Source organism: Lissotriton vulgaris, chromosome 3_1 (genome assembly GCF_964263255.1).
Source record: "Lissotriton vulgaris chromosome 3_1, aLisVul1.2, whole genome shotgun sequence".
NCBI lineage: Eukaryota > Metazoa > Chordata > Amphibia > Caudata > Salamandridae > Lissotriton > Lissotriton vulgaris.
In genome coordinates, this window is record NC_141689.1 from 2,133,129,731 (window position 1) to 2,133,150,786 (window position 21,056).

At 44.4% G+C, this 21,056-nt stretch overlaps 1 protein-coding gene across 1 annotated transcript in view; it reads left to right on the forward strand.

Moving 5' to 3' along the window:
* BEND4 (BEN domain containing 4) overlaps window positions 1–21,056 on the forward strand; it is a 305,504-nt gene that overhangs the window by 247,609 nt on the left and 36,839 nt on the right. Inside the window, exon 4 of the mRNA XM_086962698.1 lies at window positions 5,799–6,039. Within this exon, the coding sequence (XP_086818824.1) occupies window positions 5,799–6,039 (241 nt within the window). The remainder of the gene's footprint in view (window positions 1–5,798; window positions 6,040–21,056) is intronic.

The following is a 21,056-nucleotide window of genomic DNA, read 5'->3' on the forward strand; positions in this document are numbered from 1 at the left end:
CTTAATCCTAGCAATGCCTAGCATCCAGTGCAATGATCTTTTTTGCCACAGACTACCGGCGGAGGCATGAGACAAAAGCAGATTGGACATGAGAGGACAAAAAAGCAGCACTAAAAGCGATCGCTTTTGCAATCGCTATTGTAAAAAAAACGCCAGCGAATGGTGCGCGCGCGCCACTGCGAGCACATGTTTTCAATCATCGCACCCATGTCTGGGCACGATAATTGAAAACATATGGGCTTCGGTGTGCGTAACAGACACCAATAGGCCATAGGCGGAATTACGCGACCGCCTATGGCCTATTGCGTGTTCTGTTAAAAAATAACACACACGCAAAGCCCAATCAAAATGGACCTTGGAAATGAACACGCACAAGCTGAGTGGAATTTCCAGGTCCATTTTGAAAACCCCTACAAAACGGCTTGCCTGCACGAGCACTGCTGCGCAGTGCATCACGAGGGGCGAGCCCTAAAAAGGGTAGGCAGGTGCTCCAATACATGCGACAAGACAAAGCTGACATTGTTTACTTGCAGGAAACGCCCCTAGCACCAGCTTACCTGCCTAGATTTGCAACCTTCTGAGGACCCCACCGCTTTTTCTCGAGTTACAGTTCCTACTCCTAGAGAGTGGCAATTTTGATAAACAAAACACTGCCTTTTGTACATACCTCCACAGTTACTGACACAGAGGGACGCTTTATTTTGGTAGTGGGGAAGACTGGCGGGGCACGAGGTCCTTCCAGCTAACGTGTACTCCCCGTATACAGACGACCCAGCCTTTTTCACTCCCTTACAGTCGCAGATAGACTCCATGGAGGTCAACTACACTATCCTGGAAGGAGAACTAGTTATCCTACTAGACCCCAAGCTTGACAGTACTGCTATGTCCCCAGTTAATAAGCCCGGTCATTCATGTTGCTAAAAGAAATGTGCCAAACCCTTGCACTGACGGACTGCAGGCATCTGAACCCTGAGGCACTGATTACACACATTATGCACAGCAATACAATATGTGGACGAGATTGGACTATTGGCTGCTATCCAATTCAGCCATACCATGGGTCCAATTGGCCACACATTTACCCTGCACGCTATCCGACCACTCTCCAGTGCTCCTAACAATACAAGTCCCGGGAGAGGAAGGCTTTGAAAGACAGTGGCGATTCCCCACCATGGCACAGCGAGACACAGTCTTCAAGACTCAACTGCACACCACAATAGTGAATACTTTGCCCACAACACAGGGTCAGTGTCATCGCAGGCGATCCTGTGGGGCTCCTTTAAGGCGTGCATCAGAGAGGTCTGTATTTTTACCCACCCTGGAGTTCTGAGAAATCTGTGACGCAACCTTGCAAAATTAGATGGCAAGCTTACTAAACTAGGCAGGGAAAATATGATGGGAGGGAATAGAGATGGCCCAACATACTTGAACCGCAGAGCGTACTTGCTTACAGAAGATGCTGAAGCTGCAGAGTGGGAAGCCCATTACTTAGGAAAATAAGCGAAAGCCGGACGATATGGCGAGGGACAGCGCCCTGGGTGCACTCTCGTGTGACTACTCCAACCACATCGCAGCCAGAGCTACATCACTAAGTTACAGAGAGAACATGGCACGGCGGCTGTTGGACTTGGCCCTTCTGGCAGGTTCACCCCTGAACTTTTTGCCTAGTGTTAATAAATAATTATAGTGATTTCTGGTCTTTGCGCACTTTGACATTGTGGTGCAGTGTAAAGTGCGTGCGCTCCCTGAGTGCGTGTGTGAGATTGGCCTGCTCTCCCATAGGAATGCATGGGGAATGTCTGTGTCCCTGGTAGTTCCTGATGCGTGAGGTGTGCATGCGCGAGTTTGGTATGTGCAAACTCGTGAGAGTGAATGCTGCGCAATGGTATGTGCGGCGTGTATGTGTCTGGTGGGGAAGTGCCATTTCTAGACATGACTGTACGTGTGCTGTGAGGGTGCTGGAGTGTGATTGGCTGGAGCTGGCTGGGATGCCAGGCTCCAGGAGTCTGTGTGGGTCTGCCCCGGTGGGGAATGGAGAGATTAGCATGCTGATGTGAGGGAGGGGCTGTACCTGTGTACTGAATGAGGCTGGGTTTCCCCCACACAATGCTGGCTCTGCCCCCTGTGGTGCGTCTAATGACCCAAGCCCTGCCAGTGAATAGAGAGGGTGGTTGAGCCCATCAACAGTGCTCACAGACCAGTTGCGACTGGTTCTGCCCCCACCCGGCCGAAAGACAAAGGATTTGTCTGTATAAAAAGAGGCTGTGACCTCTTGAAAGATGTTCTTGTTCTTGTTGACACTTGAATCTGCCAGGGGCATGCTGCTGCTGGGGCCCAGGGGAAGGCTTGCCCTCCCTGGGCCCTGCCCAGCCCCTGGACTACTGAGGTCCTGGACCCCTGAAGGACTTTGCCGTTTTCCTGCGTGCCTAGCACTTTCCTTGGGCCCCCAGCGCTTGGGAGCGCTGATTCTTGCCCTCTAGCGCTTGGGAGCGCTTCATTCCTGCTACAAGCGCTGAGAGCGCTTTGTTCGTCTAGCCGGTGCCCACCCGTCATTTGCCCTGTCCTGGTGAAGGTCGCTGGGCCCCAGCGAGTGCCTATCTCGCTTGATTTCTTATTTAATTGATTCTCGAGGGAGCCTACCCCTTGTTATTCCCCCGAGTTCACCGCCGCTGCCCCGGGACCCTTCGTGATGTCTTCCCCGGGGCCGCGCCGTGATTGGCTGCCGGCCGGGGATTACCTGGTGATGTCCATCCCCGGGCCGCGCCGTGATTGGCTGCCGGCCCGAGGAGATTGCCAGGTCCTGCCCACGGAGCAAGATGAAGCAGGGAGCGGCGGGAGTCTACTCCGCGCTCCTGCATTGCCCCAGAAAATCTGCCGATCCGCCCGCCCCACCTCTGAATGGGTAGATTATTCATCATGTGTTCTCCTGCACTGCACCTCTGAATGTGTTGATAATGCGTCATGTGCCTTGTTCTTTACACCGCTGAATGTGTTGTTGATACATCATGTGTTTTCCTTCCCTGCACCTCTGAATGTATGTTTATGCATCATGTGTTTTGTCCCCAGGTCTATACCCCTAAATGTATGGTGATATTTAGTTGGTTGTTTTTGCTAGTACAGGTGGTGCTAGTGAGGTCCTGGTTACCAGTAGTTACTGGTTGTGTACTTTATGTCCTATTTTGTGCTACAGTGATTTACATTTTATATTCTATGTTCTAAGTGCTAATTCTACCTAGTGCTAAGTTCTAAAAGTGCTGATTCCTGACAGTGGTCCAGGTGGCCCTGTCTTGTACATATCCCTTGTAAATTCTGCCCGTGCCTGTTGGTACATTGTAAAGTTTGTGTTTTATCTAATGTGTTTTGGTGTAATACAAAGGCTATTTTTATATATAACCTTGTGTGGAGTTTCCTTTGTGGTGGGCCTTGGGTGTTGTTGCTGGGGTGCGTGCGCAAATACTTAACTCATATCGCCTCCAAGTTTAGCCTTGCTGCTCGCGCCACGTTACCTAGAGGGTGAGCAGGGGTTATCTTGGCGTGTAACTCCCTTGCCCTGACTTAGGAGTGGTGGTCTCTGACTGACTTTGGCGCAAGCCCTGGCCAGCCAGGGATCCCATTTCTAACAGTGGCCACGGATATGTCAGCCATAGGACAAGCATTACTGCAATACTACACTGACCTTTACACTACGAGAGTCATCAACAGTCTGGGGGAAATTAAGGCATACCTAAATGAGTTAGCTATGGTCTGGCTACCTGATGCCCACTGGCAATTCCTAAGTGAACCATTCTCCACCAATGAGATAGAACAGGCCATAGAGGACATGGATGGTTCAAAAGCTCCGGGCCTTGACTGATTTAGCAGAACCTTTTTTTCAAAGCCTATAAAAATCTCTTGTATCTTGAGGCACAAGGCATGGGTGTCCATTATCCCCACTACATAATTGCAATGGACCCTCTGATCGGTTACTTGCAAAAAAACATATGCATAGAGGGCTTCAGTTTAAACACGGCCCACTGCTGGTAACCTTATATGATGATGATTTGGTGCTGTACGTTAGATTGCCAGCCACCAATCTCCCACCAATACTGGCAGAAATTGAATGGTTTGGGACCTTGTCCGGGCTCCACATCAACTGGGAAAAATCAGAGATTTTCCCATTGAAGGAAGTACATGGCAGGGCATGTGGAGAATTCCCAATCCAGTGGTGATAGACCGAGATCAAATATTTAGGCATACACCTCCACAGGGACAATGAGCAGATGCTGAGACTGAACTATGGCCCAGCGGTGGACAAACTGCAAGCCCAGGTGGAACATTGGAACCAACTGCCACTGTCCAGGGCAGGGCGCACAGCCAGTATCAAGATGGTGATTCTACCCCAACTACTTTACCTTTTCCAGAACATCCCCATTCCACTTACAAATACATTCTTCACACAGATAAGTACGTTATTAATAAAAATGGTGTAGGGTGGTACAGCCCAGAGTAAGCTGGACACACTGACTTTGCCATACGAAAGGGGAGGATTCGGGGTGCTTGATGTACAACTGTGTTACTTGATGGTGAATGTGGCTACTTCTGGCTCTGGTACCACCCTGAATCATGTGTGCCATATGCGAAGCCAGAGATGGACTTGGCTGACCCTACCCCTTTAAACTCACTGTTGCCAACTGAGATGTCACAAGACCCCCACGACATTCAAACATTGTACACTATGTGCTGGGCATGGACGCGGCTACTCAGACAAATAGGAGAGACAACACTGTACTCCCAGCACTATCAATAATCGCCAAACCATGGCTCCCCCCCACATTAGACATTCTAACTAGACGGACCCTTCAGTGCTTGGGTATAAGCACCATTGGTGACCTGTTCCCTAACGGACATGCATTCTCCTGCACACAAGACCCCCGGTTCTCAACAGTTACATTCATGGACCACTTTATACTATCCTGTATGCGGAGAGCGCTTAGAGATGCTATATCTAGTTATCCCATCAAGCCTAAGGAATTCACACAACCTTACACTAGTAATTACAGACCGCAGCAGAGAGCACATCACGTCCCTATTATACAAAGCTCTCATGATACAGCATGACGCCAAGGTAAGAGATGCTTGGGCAGTTGATCTGGGGCAACCACTCACTGACAACATTTGGAAAAGTTGCTGCAAACAAACGAAGCAAGCCTGCAACCATAGACATAAATTGCTTCATTTTAAGATCCTAAGAAGGGCCTATGTCACGCCACGGCAGATGGTCTGCAAAGACAGCAATAGATTTGGATACTGTCCATAGTGCAACTTTCACGCGGCTTCATTCGCACACATGACATGGACTTGTGCCACAATAGCTTCATACTGGCAAGACATATTTAGGAAACCATTCCAAATTGCAATCTGGCAAAGTAAACCTCTCACCTGTCCAGCTCATTGCACATAACTTTCCGCCAGTTGACGCATAGTGTCTATCCAATTTATTGATGAGCAGGTACCAGCAGAACTAAACACACATCTCAACACACTCCAAACTCTGCTGTTGGGTCACTTCATACCTAAAGAAACAGGTTAGGGAGTAGCAGAATATGAGAGGAGGGTGGGGTGCGTTAAAGACCACCTGGCCTCCCTTGACCACCCTCCTGGCTCCTCAATAGATGTAATGATGGTACAATCAAGCTCAAAAGGAAACAGCTCTTAAAATGTTGTCACTTTCAGCTTTAAAACTATACTCAGCAGTGAATTGTTTCATTGTATATGGCTATGTATGACTGCATTAAGTGTATTGTGTGTTCACACTTCAGGGCAGCAAGCAGTTACTCAACAACTACCCTGTGTACATCACCAGTAAGCAGTGGGACGAGGCGGTCAATTCCTCTAAGAAAGATGGACGTCGCCTCCTTCGATACCTCATCAGATTCGTTTTCACGACTGATGAGCTCAAGTACTCGTGCGGCCTTGGAAAAAGGAAAAGGTCAGTTCAGTCAGCAGACACAGGTCCTGAAAGACGTCCTCTGGATCCGGTAAAAGTAACGTGTCTCAGAGGTACTGCATCTTTACCCTCCATGTCCATCTTAATTCGTCACATTTCATTTTGCTGATATTGTTTGCACTCAGCTTGACTTGAAGTATAAAGTATTGCTTTCTGGGCCATGTTCTTCACTAGTAATAATAATGATCACTTGTGGAGCACACATTTTAAACAGAATGGTCTCTGGAGGCCAAGTATGATCAGCACCCCTTACATTTGATGCTGTTTAAACAGGACTAGTGTATTGAACTTCTCTGATAACACATTTTGCTATTACCCAACTCTGTGAGTCTAACTTGGTCAGTCTTTGGAGGATAGCATGCTGTGTTGGCACACTGGGATTCTGTCTGTGCTCTACACGTTAAGCATAGATTTCTATAGCTAGGCCTTTATCAGCTAGCCCCTCCTTTTCCCAGGCTACGTGTTTTAAAGTTGAGTCTACATTGAACAACCACGCTACCCTTTAATGAAATCCTAAGGAAATCAGAATACATCTAGCTCCCCAAGGAACTCCGCTTGTCTCCAGATAGGTAAAAAGACAAATCACAGCAATAGAGATCCTCATACGGGAAATTAGAAGACAAGTAGGATTTTCTTTCAATGGTTTATTTAGGCTCCCAGCTGTGATTATAAAATAGTTTTATGAGGCCTTTTCAAGAAGTTTCAGACTGTACTGCTTTTTAGAAAGTGCCGGTCCATGATCAATGAAATTCATTGGGACATGAGTAGGCTGGGTTGTCTTATAGCTGCCTGTTATCCCTAGGACTAAGCACAAACAATGGGAGTTGTAGTTTATTTTATCTAGAGATTGTTCTCTGTGCTATGCTTAGTTAAATGTAGGGTCTTTGATCCAGACCTTAGTGAAGTGATGTGCTATTTCCAGGTTGGCTTAAATTTAGGCTGCGTGAATCTCACTTTCTGAACTCTTCTGTCTTTTCTCTTTGTATTCTGATTCTACCCCCATGCTACCACCTACATGCAACCACTCAGTCAGATGGGGAACTCTTCTGTCTTTTCTCTTTGTATTCTCATTCTACCCCCATGCCACCACCTAAATGCCACCACTCAGTTAGATGGTGAACTCTTCTGTCTTTTCTCTTTGTATTCTCATTCTACCCCCATGCCACCACCTAAATACCACCACTCAGTTAGATGGTGAACTATTCTGTCTTTTCTCTTTGTATTCTCATTCTACCCCCATGCCACCACCTAAATACCACCACTCAGTCAGATGGTGACTTGCCTGATATTTTAATGGCTCTGGGGGAGGATTTGTCATCAGAAGCAAAGTGTTTCGAATAGAGTGTAGCTTCTCTGAAATATGAGTATGAAACAGACCTTTGAGGGTGTCTGGAATTTAAATAGGGTGTATTTGGACTGAAAAGTACTGGCAGTCTCTAGCTCAGGGATCTCCAACAGGTTGATTGTGGCTCTCAGGTTGCCTCTGAGTAGCTCGCTCACGATAATTAACTGTCAGCTGGTTTGACAATATGCAGCTGCCACAATGCTATGACAGCCTTATAAAACATAGTGTAAGACTTTCTCCTTTATTCCTTCCTTCTCCTTTGTTTAACTTCCATTTCTTTTTCCTTCCTTTCTTTTTCTTTTATACCCTTACTTCTTTGCTGTGTTGCCTACTCTCGTGTCTGTTGTCTCTTATTCTCTGATTCTGCTTCTTTTGTCTTCATCTTTCTTCCTCTCCTTTCTTCTTTGTTCTCACTTTCCTTCTCCTCCCCAGTCTCTAGATATCTCCCAACCTTTCTCTCTCTCTCTCCCTTGCCTTGTCTCTGTTTTTTTTGTTTCATTGACTTTCCCAGTCTCCATTAGTTTCCTTGGTTTCTCATTTCTTTTTTCCTCTTCCTACATTCATTCTCTCATTGCCTTTTGCTTACTTTCTATCCTCCTGTCTTTCTTTCTCAAATTTCATTTTCTGCTCTTCTCCCTTTGCATTTTTACCTCTCTCTTCCATTGTTTTCACCTTTCCTGGCTTCTTAAAGCAATTTTTTCCTGGTTTCATTTGTGTCATTATTAGGGAAATTACTGCAGAGGTATTTTTACTTGTAGATACCCATGAAGTCTGGATGCGCCCAATACAATGTATTTCTACTAATGGTCATTGCGGCCCTAACTCTCAAAATGAGACGTGTCATCCATTGCAGTGTGATTCAAACAACTGACAAAACTGATCCTTGTGCGTCCCCACAAGATAAAATTTGCTGTGGAGGTAATGGTGCATTAACGTAATACGTTCACTGGAGTAGGACTAGGATAATCTAGGGGCAGTGTTTTTTATTTTGACTTGATGTATCCTTATCGAACACCCTTATATTAGGTGGTAGCTCAGGATGGTTTTCAATGGCCTGAAGTAGTTCTTACTACCGAAAAGTTTGGCGACCCCTGCTCTAGCTACTTGTTTAGTATAGAGAACATTTGGGGAAGATTTAAAGTTTGGTGCAAAAAAAGCAGATGCTCCAACAGTCACACTAGCAATTTCCCCGCCCCATTTGGAGGTGGGGTACCTGCAGGGATTCCACCAACTGAGCAGCTGACTTCATGTTAGAAATATTTGAGCTGACAGCCAACTGCCCCTAGACTGCCTGGACATAGACAAGGCGGGGCTGGCTATTTATGTCACCCTCTGTCAATCTCTTCGGTTCCCTGGGGTCAGTGGCATAACACAGACCCCCGCAGCTCCTGCGATGCCGGGGAGGGCAAGCTCTAGGGGGCCCCTTAAGCACAATAATCTGGCTGGAGAGCTCCTTATTGAGTCTGGAGGGCCACCCACCAAGTTCATTACAGTGAGGCCCCCTTAAGTTTCATTACGCCAATGCCTGGGGTGTACCGCAGCAGGCACAGTGTGGGCATAAACAGACAGAGAGTTAGAGAGAGAGGAGGGAAAGAGAGAATGTTGCAATGAGAAAGGAAAGAACTAGAAAGCGAGTGAAACAGAGATGGGAGGAAAAGAGATGAAGTCAGGGAAAGAGCAGAAGGAAAGAGAGAGGACAGATATCAGAGAGAAGCAGAAGAGAGCGAGGAAGAGAGAGAGAGAATGAATGGAGGGAAAGAGAGGGTGGAACAGAGCGCAGCTGGTTTGAACATTCATGCTAGGGCTGCTTTTGGTTTCCAGTCCAGCCCTGGTCATAGTGACAATCACCTCACAGTATTTTGAGAGGAGTGACCATCACTAGATTTCTCTACCCAGGACTACCATGCAAGGCATGCCATTACCTGACAAGGAAATCTGCCACTGGCCCGACACAAAGAGAGAGACCTATTGTGCTCTTTGAACCACATATAAATCACACCTTGATTTATAGGCTGCCTTTGACACGGTCGACCATCATTTTTTGGTCGACTGTGTCCAACGTGCTGTCATCTCGGACGTGGCCTTGAGTTGGGTCTCTTCTTTTTTGGAGAACCGTCAACAGGCGGTTCAGCTCTCCTCCTTTTCTTCCTATCCTCGAACAGTAACTTGCGGTGTCCCCCAGGGCTCAGCTCTTTCCCCTCTTCTCTTTAATATTTATATTTTCCCCTAATTTTTGCTTTACGCCACCGGGAGTTCACAGTGTTTAATTACGCTGATGACCTTCAACTCATCTTCACTTTCTCCTCTTCTCCTGATTTTATCTATCATTTTCAAAACACTATGATCTTTATCCAGGTTTGATGAGCACAAACCATCTTAAGTTAAATCCCGACAAGACTGAACTAGTCTTGATCGGAGGCTCATCCAATCCCTGGACTCCCAATTTCTGGCCTTCTTCTCTTGGCTCTGCTCTCTCTCCTACCAAGTCTGTGAAAAGTCTTGGCATTAAAATCAGTGACGACCTTTCGATGCACGCCCAGATTAGTATTGTAGTTTCGTCCTGTTTTCTATGCCTCTGGACTATTCGTAAAGTTTCCCCTTTTTTTACCACTGATGCTCTCAAATTTATCCTTCTTGCCCTAGTCATCTCTCGGGTTGATTATGCTAATTCCCTTTACATTAGTATCCCCGCTTATGAACAGCGCCGGTTACAGCTTATTCAAAATCAGGCAGCTAGACTGATTTATAGTCGGTCAAGATACCATCATGCTCTTCCGCTTCTGAGGCAATTGCATTGGTTACCGGTTGCTCATAGATGCCTACTTAAACTAGGGTGTCTTATTTTTAAATCATTAGCGGGCGTAGCATCTAGGCTTACAATCTACACTCCTTCTAGAAAACCTTCGGTCCTCCTCCAAGAACCTTTTGGTTGTTCTACGATTTGCTAGGAAGAAACATGGGGGGTTGAGCTTCTCCGTCCAGGCCCCTCGATTCTGGAACTCTCTTCCTGATAATCTACGATCCTCCCTTTTATACTTGGAGTTCCGTAAATGTCTGAAGACCTGGTTATTCACTAGCACCTTTGAGGTCTAATTGTTGCCTTCTTCTGCTGCCGGACCGAATTAGCGCCATGTAACCTTTTTGGTATACGTGTGCTTTATAAATTTCCCCAACTTCAACTTCTACAGCAATTCAATTATTCACCAGTAAAATGTAAGAAAATCTATATAGATAAACAAAACATATAGTGTACACAACCACTGTGTGCCAACAGACCCCCATCTCACTCAGCTTCACCTACCAATCAGTAGAAGCACTTTTGCAATACTAACCCAGATAGCCTCTGGAGTCCTCACTCATCTAATATCAGGCCCCACTAGGACTCTGTCCAGTCCCTTTTCTCTTTGATTGTATGGATATCACTGTTCCTAAGAGGACCAGAATCATAAATCTTTCCTTTTCAACAGATGTGATGTGATGTGATGTGATGGGGTTTTTATAAAGCGCAGGTTGCACTCCAAGGAGCATCTTTGCGCTGTAGAAGAGATTAAAGAACCCTAGTAGATCTGGAAGAAAAGGGGGGAGGTATCTAGACTAGGTTTTTACATTGCTGTTCGGAGAGAGTGAACATCCAAGTTTTGAGGGCCTTTCTGAAAATTGCTTCTGTGGGGATTTGACGGAGATGGGAGGGAAGAAGGTTCCAGGCCTTGGAGCCTAGTACCGCCAGGGATTTTCCTCCTTTAGTCTTGAGTCTGAATTTGGGAATGGTGAGAAGATTGGCCCCTTGAGACCTGAGGCATCGTGTGGGGCTGTAGTGCTTGAACATTTTCAGTATGTAGTTTGGTCCCTTTCCATTGAAAGCCCTGAAAATGATCAGTAGAATTTTAAAGAGCACCCTTTTGTAGATGGGCAGCCAGTGTAGGAGGTTCATTGCTGCTGTAGCTGAGGTTCTCTTTATCCATCCTAGCACTAGTCTGGCTGCAGCATGCTGTACCAGTTACTGTCCCCAGCAGCAGGAAGGCTGGAATAATTAGACCTTTGTTGAAAAAAGACAATTTAGTTGAGTTTTCAGCTGAAAACTATCAGCCTTTGCTTTACTACGAGCCCTTGGCAAGCTAACTGAACGCATTATAGCTAAACAACTTTCAAAATTCTTAAGACATATGTAGCCGTGACCCCTGGCAATCACACTTCAAATAGCAAGACTGTGCTGGCATTTGTCCTTGATGATCTGAAATTTGTTATAGATAGGGAAATTTGGCAGCCCAGATCCTCCTGGATCTCCCCACAGCATTCGATACAGTAGACGACAACATTCTTCTGAGACAGGTAGCTGAGCTGGAAATCTCTGGAACAGTCCTTGCTTGGTCGGCTACCTTTTTGGAAAACACATCTCAAACTGTTGCCTTGTCACCATATTGGTCAGCAGGGATTCTCATTGTTTCCTATGCTATTTAATACATACATAAAACCACCTAGCCAGCAAATCGGATCTCACAGCTGTCTTGGGTCCAAATATGCTTATTGATGGCACCCATCTAATTATCTGACTGGATAATCCCAACTTTAGTATAAACTTGACAGTGTGCACAGGTAGCTCTGGATCATCTGTCGATGAACATCCTTTGTCCTTGGGTTCCCCACCTACAATCATTGAAAATGTTAAATCTCTGAAAACTATTTTGGACAATCACCTTCCTCCCAATTCACAGATCAGCATGGTCGCCTCAGTTTGCTTCTTTATACCCAAATCCTTAGGCAAAATTCTTCCATTCCTGCCTCTGCAGTACCATGCTTAAGTGGTCTCTGCCTGTATTCTATCTAGGATAGACCGTTATAACATACTCTGCCTTGGTCTTCAAAAAGCAAGTCTTCATATACTGCAGAGGATTCCAAACTATGCAGTGTGAAAAGTTGCCCATCTTAGTGGGCCTGATCATGTTTTTCAAGCCTGAATTAATCTCCATTGGCTTCCAGTTAGGCCTTGAGTTAGCACTGGGTCCTTTGAAACTCCTCACAGCAATGTCATGGTTGCTGGATTTTGCTTCTTATCTAATGAAAGACAAATGCTTGATAAAACAGGCACTCCTCGTCCCAGTGGCAGCGGTTTTCTGTTTCAAAATCAGTGAAAAACCTTGTCACTGTATGAGAGATGGAAAAACCCTGCTGCTGGGACCTGATCTGCTAAGCAAAGAAGCACGACTGCCCTCAGGTGAGAGTAGCTATCATGACCAGGACACGGTTGTATGACGGTACAACGCTAGTAAAAACGTTGCATGCCATTAAAATGCATTTGTTACCCCGCATTTATTTTAGCACACATATGCTTTAACCTCGCTTGCCATTACCACGCTTTTATTAAGGTAAGTTTAAATATATATATATATTCACTGAAAAAACCATAGGTTTCACACGTTATAGTTAACTGGACATTTCACTCATACAAAACCATTGAAATTCCCCCGTTATAGTTAGTTCAGCTAACTATAACTCGCCCGCCTGCAATGCACTGCTGATGACGTCACATATTACATCACTCATGACATGGTCAGTGACATCACTGATGACATCACTGATGACATCTCAAATGACTCAAGGGGCCTTGAGTTACAAAGCGTTCAACTTTATTGTCACCAGACATCTACTTAAAATTGTAAGTCTTTTTCCAACACAAGTAGCCCCCCCGTAGGATCATTGCCTTAGAAGACCAGTTGGGCTTTCTACTGGTCTCTCACTAATCTTTGTCCCAGATCACTGAATCCTGCAGAACCCATCAAATTGACTATTGAATTTTGACTTTGCATCTAGTTTCCTTTGCCAAACTGAAGGTATACATGTTGTGGGTTTGGAAACCCAGTTCACATCTGCATTGTAGAGTTTGGGGCTTTCCAAGATATTCGTGGTATTCTCAGGCCCCTGGGCTTAGTTAATATGTGAATACAGTACCGGAGTTCCGAGCGCCCTATTACTGTCTCTTTGAATCAGCTTTTGACCGTTCAACTTTGCTAACCTTGAAGAGTTAAGTTTACAAAAGATGTAATGTAGCTGTCCAATTTGAGTGGAATAGCAGCTGAGGCCCTGTGACGCCAGTAGTTAACATATAGAATTATAGATGGGAAACAGTGAATTACAGGGAGGTTTATCACCGAGGGGTTCTGAGTGACATCAAATAGACAAAGATAGTGAGAAACATCCTCATAATTCACTATTACTCATCCATAATTTTTATGTTATGTATGGCTCCCAAAATCATCTGTCCCTGCCTTAGACTACTGCACAGGGCCAGAGGATATTGGGAGAGCTATACATAACATGCCCTCTCCTCCCTGATGCAAATTTGAAAAGTAAATACCTTACCTGCCATCCTTAACCAAAGCCCACCACCATCCCTGGTTTACTTCCCCCGTCCTGCAGTGCTGCTTTCTGCTTTCAGTCAAAGCAAACAAGCAGATCTGCACTGATAGGCTTTCAGAGAGCCCAGTCAGTCTGACCTGGAAGGCCTTTATGATGTAGCAACCTTCTGTAACGAGTTTTGTTATCAGCTGTTGCTGTTTCATAGCAGCGAGTTATGACATTTAGAAACTGAAATAAATGATAGAGGCTCTCCATGAGAGCCATTCTCAACATATAGATTTACAGATGGGTAACAGTGAATTACAGGGAAAAAAATTCACAAATGGGTTCCGAGTGACAGCAAATAGATAACAAGAGCAAAGCTAGAGTTTTCTATGATGTCACTCGGAGCCCCAAGGTGAAAAACATTGCTGTAATTCACTTTTTACCCACCTGTAATTGTATGTTATGTATGATCCCCAAAACCATCTGCCTCTGCCTTCACCTACTGCACAGGAGCAGAGGATAATGGGAGAGTTATACATAACATATACTCTCCTCCCTGACCCAAATGTGAAAAATAAATATCTGACCTGGTATCCTTAACCAAAACCCACTGCCTTCTCTACCTTCTTTCGCACTCCTGCAGTTGTGCTTTCTGCTTCCAGTCAAAGCAGACTAGCAGCACTGCGCTGACAGGCTCTCAGAGAGTCCTGTCAGCCTCGCCTGGAAGGCCTTTATGATACCATGACAGTTGATAACCTGTTTTTGTCAACTGTTGAGGTGTCACAGCAGTGAGTTATGACATTTAGAAACTGAAGAAAACTATAGAGGCTCTCCATGAGAGCCACACATAGCAACATCCGTAACCACTGATTGCCCATGGGGCTAGAGAAAATACTTCACATCACGCCATGCAATAATTCACTGTATGTAATAGTCATGCTTGTCACCAGGGGAGAACGGAGGGCGCAATAGGCCACAGGCCTTGTGGTTCTTCTTCGCCCCATCAGTCAATATACCAGTCAGCATGATTTCTAGGAGACATTTTGGTACTGTCATCTCCCAATTTGTAAATAGGGATAAAAACAGATTGCTGTCCTTTACATTGTTGCTATTCATATTTGGTACTTACAGATTGTCCAATCTGCCATTAGTATTGCATTTGAGCACATTTAGTAGTCCAGTTAAAATTTCCCTAAGTTTCAAGTTCAGAGCGGATTTGGAGTAGGTTTGTGGAGATGTGCTTCATCAGATTTAGCCATACATGATGGGTGGCGAAATGGCTAGCGCACATGTGCTTTAAGGTTGATATATATATATATATATATATATATATATATATATATATATATATATATATACACACACACACACACACACACACACACACACACACACACACACACACACACACACACACACACACACACACACACACACACACACACACACACACACACACACACACACACACACACACACACACACACACACACACACACACACACACACACACACACACACACACACACACACACACACACACACACACACACACACACACACAGATATATACACATAGACAGCTTACTCAAAGAACTTCCTCTTTAAGCACCCATATTAAAAATTCATCTTTGGCAATTATCTTTAAGTTGCTTTCTGCATGTCTGCAACCATCACCAGTATTGAGTAGGGCACAATATGTGTTAAATATCAAACATGCTATTACATGACAGTTGTAGCCTGGAATATCGAATAGACATTATTGAGATACCTTAATATTGTAGCAAAAATATCGAAGACCCAATTAATCAGTGACTATAGGTGAGTTAACATATACCATGCGTAGCTTGACAGCTGCGTACCTTAAAGATATATATTTCTGCAAGTTATATATATCGATATTTTAGTCCTCAACTTTTTGACTGCAATATTAAAGTATCCCAGTATTGCCTACTCTATATTTCGTACCTACACCTTCACGTTCAGTTCTGTGCGGGGCAGATTCTCCATTAGGGCTCTGGGTCTGCACCCCCTGATATTCCTTCACAAATATAAAATAGATAAATTTATTTAGAGATGAGATTGTAACTATCTCTAAACAAATCGATGTATTTAAGTCTGGGCTATGTGTCCCAGGCTGCTTGCTCCACCTCACTCCGAAGCGGGAGAAGGAAGCCAGGCAGTAAATCCACTTTCACCACTCACTGCGACTCACAATGCAGGTCATGCTGTTCTAAGGCCCTTCATAATGATTCAATGCCATTGTAGTCTAGCCGTATCCACTATAAGCCAGTGGTTTCAGGCGCTGGAGCCTCCAACCCTGCATGAGAACAGCTGCCCGTCATTCACAGGCATAGATCCCACCCTTTCTCATTCGTCACAGTAGGAGCGGATGCATGCACCGTGCACATGTTTTAGTGTCTTGTTCTCCGTAATGATGTGTTGGAATGCAAATTTTATGTTATGCATATTGTGCTGAGACCCCTCGCCAGCCTAACCTCCCCCCTGTGACACCGCAGGCATGTCGATGGCCCTGTTAGAAGTGGAGCTGCTGCAGTTGTTCCCCCACGAAATGGATCCAAAAGACAAGCAGGCCAGGGTTCTTGTTCCCTTGAGAAGTTGATGCAAATATCCAAGTCAAACGCAAAGCGAGAGAAATGTTTTTCCAGTGGACAGCTATCTGCAGTATGACATTAGAACTGTCCGAGTCTTGCAGAGAAGTACATGCTGTGCGCCTTAAAGTCTTTCCACTCCAGCTGAGCTAAGTTGGGTCATTTGATATAAATGCATTGTAGTTCTAATGTGGTCTGGCTGCAGAGTGTCTTTAAATCAACTGCATACCTTACTGCAAAACTACATCCCTGCAGGTGCATAGCCATGCTGCTTAGTCTCCAGACCGAGAGCATGCAATGCAGTCTTTAACAACAACATGGTGTTAACGGCACAGTTTTATATTCCCAAGGTTTGATGAAATAATACTCTGAAAAGAAAAGCATTGTGTGTATTTTTTTAAATTTGATTTACAAGATAAAGGTGGACATTAGCGATCATAGTAGTCTGAACCATGGCCCTCTAGCCCTCATAATCGCAATCTCACATGCCAGTGACATGCCCTTAACAACATTAATGCCAAAACATGGATTGATTTACGAACAATGAGTGTTAAAAACGTTAAGGCAATGCATGTCAACTGTTTAGTTCCTCTCTTATTTCAAGTTTTACTTATTCTTACCTCCCGCAGAGTTAGCTATCTAATCATTTTGTATTTGTTTCTGTATTTTTTTCCATGTATATTTTGAGCTGTGCAGGTGTTTGAGGGAGGGACTTTGATTGAGAGCTCTAACGCTGACGCCAAAGCAAATTGCCTGTTAGTGAGATGGCCTCTCTGCAGAGCACACAGAACAATGGTCTTGTATTCCAGTTGTAATTGCTATTTTGTGAAACTGTGGGGGAAGGGGTGCACAGATGGCAAAATATTTACAGGGCAAAAGTAAATAAATTACTTCAATGTGAGTGAATGTAGTGTATGTTTGGAAGTGGTGAAGTGAGAGAGATGCAAGGAAGTGCATTCGGGGAAGAGTGAAAAGAGGGTGCTGAAGAGGAAAGAAAGGTTGTTGAAGATGTGCATATGGACGAGATGTGCACAGAATTATGACATATATATATATATATATATGTATATATATATATATATATGTATATATATATATATGTATATATATATATATATATATATATATATATATATATATATATATATCCAACATAAAGTGCACATAACTGAAAACCAAAACTCCTTCCAGAGGCCTCAATACTATTGAAATTTCTGGATTTAAACATTTTCCAAGTCAATTATTTATAAGAAATCCTTGTTGTTACTCATTTGTTAAACAGCTAACAACCATTGACATCGCCAATCGTGCTGACAGGTTTTAGGTGTAGGTCAGTTGTTGTGGTATATATCTGGATGCAATTGCATCTCAGAGAGAAACCACAAATGCCGGTCGGATAGCACACTATGGGAATGACAGAAATGTATTTTACTTGTTCCCTTTTAGAGAGTAAACACATTTTTCATCCCACTTAAATACTGGTCTTCACATATTTCTATATGACTGCTGATTGCATTCAGCAACTGTGGGTCCTTCCCGAAGGCCTGGTTAGACCATTTTCTAGCAACGTTAATGCTGCATGCAGTGCAAGACACTGGGCAAGTACATACTTTAAAAGGCTGCTGTTGTTGCGTTGTACAATTTGCACATTACAGTAACTGTTGAACAGATTAATGTATTAAGATATAGGGCAGTTTGTTATGTGTTTAATATTTCAAAACTATACGTTCCTACCAATTTATAAGCCTTGTTTTATCACTTGTTTTATCACTAAATTAATTTGCTTTAAAATGCACCATATGTCAATCTTTTTTTTAACAAAGTCTCTGAAAGAAGATCCATACCACGTTTGTCCATCAAGCTTGCCTGTGTCGCTCACTACATAAGTCGTACCAGACTTTTAAGCTCTACCACTTTCAATTGTCACCAGCTGCCACTCGTTCTGTAGTCTTTGAAGTTGCTTATCATGCAATTTGCTTTAAATCATAGTTTTATTTTATGCCTTTTCAAACATTTCTCACTCGCCTCTTGCTCCCTCTTTTCATTGCTTTGGTTTGTCCACCTTTAGCTGAGCCTGTGGGCCTCCTATTTTGCTATATCTTCATATATATCGTCCTAGACGCCCTCGGTGATAGGAGGCTGATTGTTCTTTGTACCCTTATTGTTAGTCTGAAGTTTTAGTTGATTCTTTTTTGAGTGGAAATGTTTCGAGCTGTTTGCCATTATTTAGCTCAGAGGCACCTTCTACCCGCCATGAAAGGTCACATTTTCCAAATTAGTCGGCCAGTTTAATGCCTAGCCTGCCATTTAGTGCCCCGCAGGCAGCTGGCATTTTTAACATAATCTGTCTTTTCAATTGTGATTATATTTTTAATATCCATTTACAGCAGTAGTAATTAGTGGGGATTGGTTTGTGGAGGTTTTAATTGCAGCATAGTGATGTAGACGGGTGATAATGGTTTTAAATAATTTTGTTACATAAGCACATATTAACAAATGGCTTTTATAGATACAGTTAAAGCCTCTCCAGATGTTGGAGATCACATCATACAAAACAACAGAAAGCATTAGACGACAAATACAAAACAAATGCTGCTGTGTTTGGAGAAGACCACCATCAGACTTCTCTATTTCTTCACCATTAACTGTGTAGAAAAGAATGATGGTATTTGGGCTTCAGTGAAGACTCAAGAGTAAAGAACTAGAGCTAGAAAAGACATTGTCTATTTTCATCACTGCAACAGCTGCTCTTGGTATTCTTTAGAATTCAACTCTCACTGACCCTTCCTCCTCAGAGTCCTGTTAGCAGCCTTCACAGAAAAGCCGGATCATTTCTGCCGCACAGTAGAGTGAGGGTGAGAATGTATGGTCAGTCAGCCTTGCTGTTATTTGCTGATAATCTGAGGACATTTAATTAGTTTTACTTCTCTGATCAGTATTCTTGTTTCAGGAAACTCTGAAACGAGTATTTTAATATCCCTCTGCAATGAAATATTTAATTAGATAAAAGCAAGCATTGGCAAAGCTAACCAGTCTGGTGGGTTTTTTGTTTGTTAGAGGAAGTGGTTGGTTATAGTTGGGAGTCAGAACCCCCTTTCAGAGAACCAAACGCAACCAGGAGTTACTGGGTCCAACCATGGGGGAGCGGGGTTGAGGCCTTTTACTCCTGATGTCCCGGGCCCAGACTACTATGGATTCTGAGCAACTAGGCTAAGCACCCCATCAGCACTTGACTCGAGAATGGAGTGCCCGAGAAGATCAAGGCTTCCTTTGGGGAGGTGAATACAGGATGGAGAACACAGGTTCACAACTCACAATGCATACAATAGCAGCAATAAATCGTTGTCCAGCCAAATACTCACTTTTAAGAAAAATAAAAAGTATTTTATCTCTACAACTATTAACACAAAGTTAAAATACGATATTCAAAAACCACTACACACACCTCCTGATGTCAGGGCTCTACTGTTTGTTTGGGCGGTCCTCCAGGTTGCATTCCCTCCTCGCTCTTAGTAAATGTAAATGTAAATGTAGTTGAGCTTATATAGCGCACAGCTACCCGCAGTGGGTGTCCCGGCGCTTGCTTAGGGAACCCGTCCTGATATTCCCCTGTGTGATAGCCCTAGCGGGTATCCACAAGGTGAAAGTCAGGCATCCCGCCGCGAGGGGCCGTTGTGGAGATTAAGCAAGCTATTGCCCAGAGTCGCAGAGTGTGAACCCGTGAGTCGAGAAGGCACCGGAGCGAGAATTATCGAGTCCGTGGAATTTTTAGCCCAAGACCTGCCGAGGCGGGGAATTGAACCCTGGTCCAGGACCGATCTCAGATTCCGGGTCTGCCGCCTCTAACCCCTGAGCCACACTTTTCCACAGTGATAGTGGTTATTCCCCATTCACTATAGTCAACATCCGGGGTACGCTTCACTGGTAGTTCGAATATCAAGAGACCATTCTGATGCTTTTCTAAAGTCAACAGTGTTCTAGCGCTGCAGCGCAAACTAACAAGCAATTTCTCCTGGTGCCAACTGGCCCAAAATCAGTCTTGAACTGGTAGGCTGGGAGCGTCCAGAGTTCCTCAGCGTGCCCTATCTGCGGGCGCTTTGAGCGGCAGCAGCAGAATCAAATGAGTTTCACCATATGCGACCCAGGCGAGCTGCACTCAGTGTGTGCAGAGTTTCTAACACATAATCACACCACCAACGTGACCAGAGCTGCGTTGCGGTTGCTCTTTGCAAGGTAAGTGTCCGATCCGTACCAGGAGTGATTCTAAATCTGATAGCTCCAAAACATAGGCCATGGGAATTACTAGAGTTCGCAATTGGATGTCAGCCACAGTGATACGTGTATCAAAAGGTTAGCCCAGGGCCCCAGTCCTACTCTTTATGATTCTCCTATCAGTCCCATCACCTTCCTGGGATGTGCCCAGGCCCCTTCATTGTGATCTCTCACTAAATCAAAGAGCAATGTTTGAAGTGTATGGGGAAAGGCTGGCTCACCCAGCTTACAGGAATCCAGCAAAACAAAAATCTGTCTGGGGGTAATTCCTCTACCCCCTCTTATCATGTTTCACAATGCAGGCCTGAGAGTCTCAAAATGGAACGCAAAGTCTGCATTTAAACAGCATACACACACTGCCTAGCCCTGTATCCTTCCTGTACTGTACCTCCCATAGGCACACATACATTCAACACATGCATTTAATATGCACAAACTGTACAACATCCTTCATATATTGTACCACTCATAGACACCATACCTTCGGCACATGCATTTAACA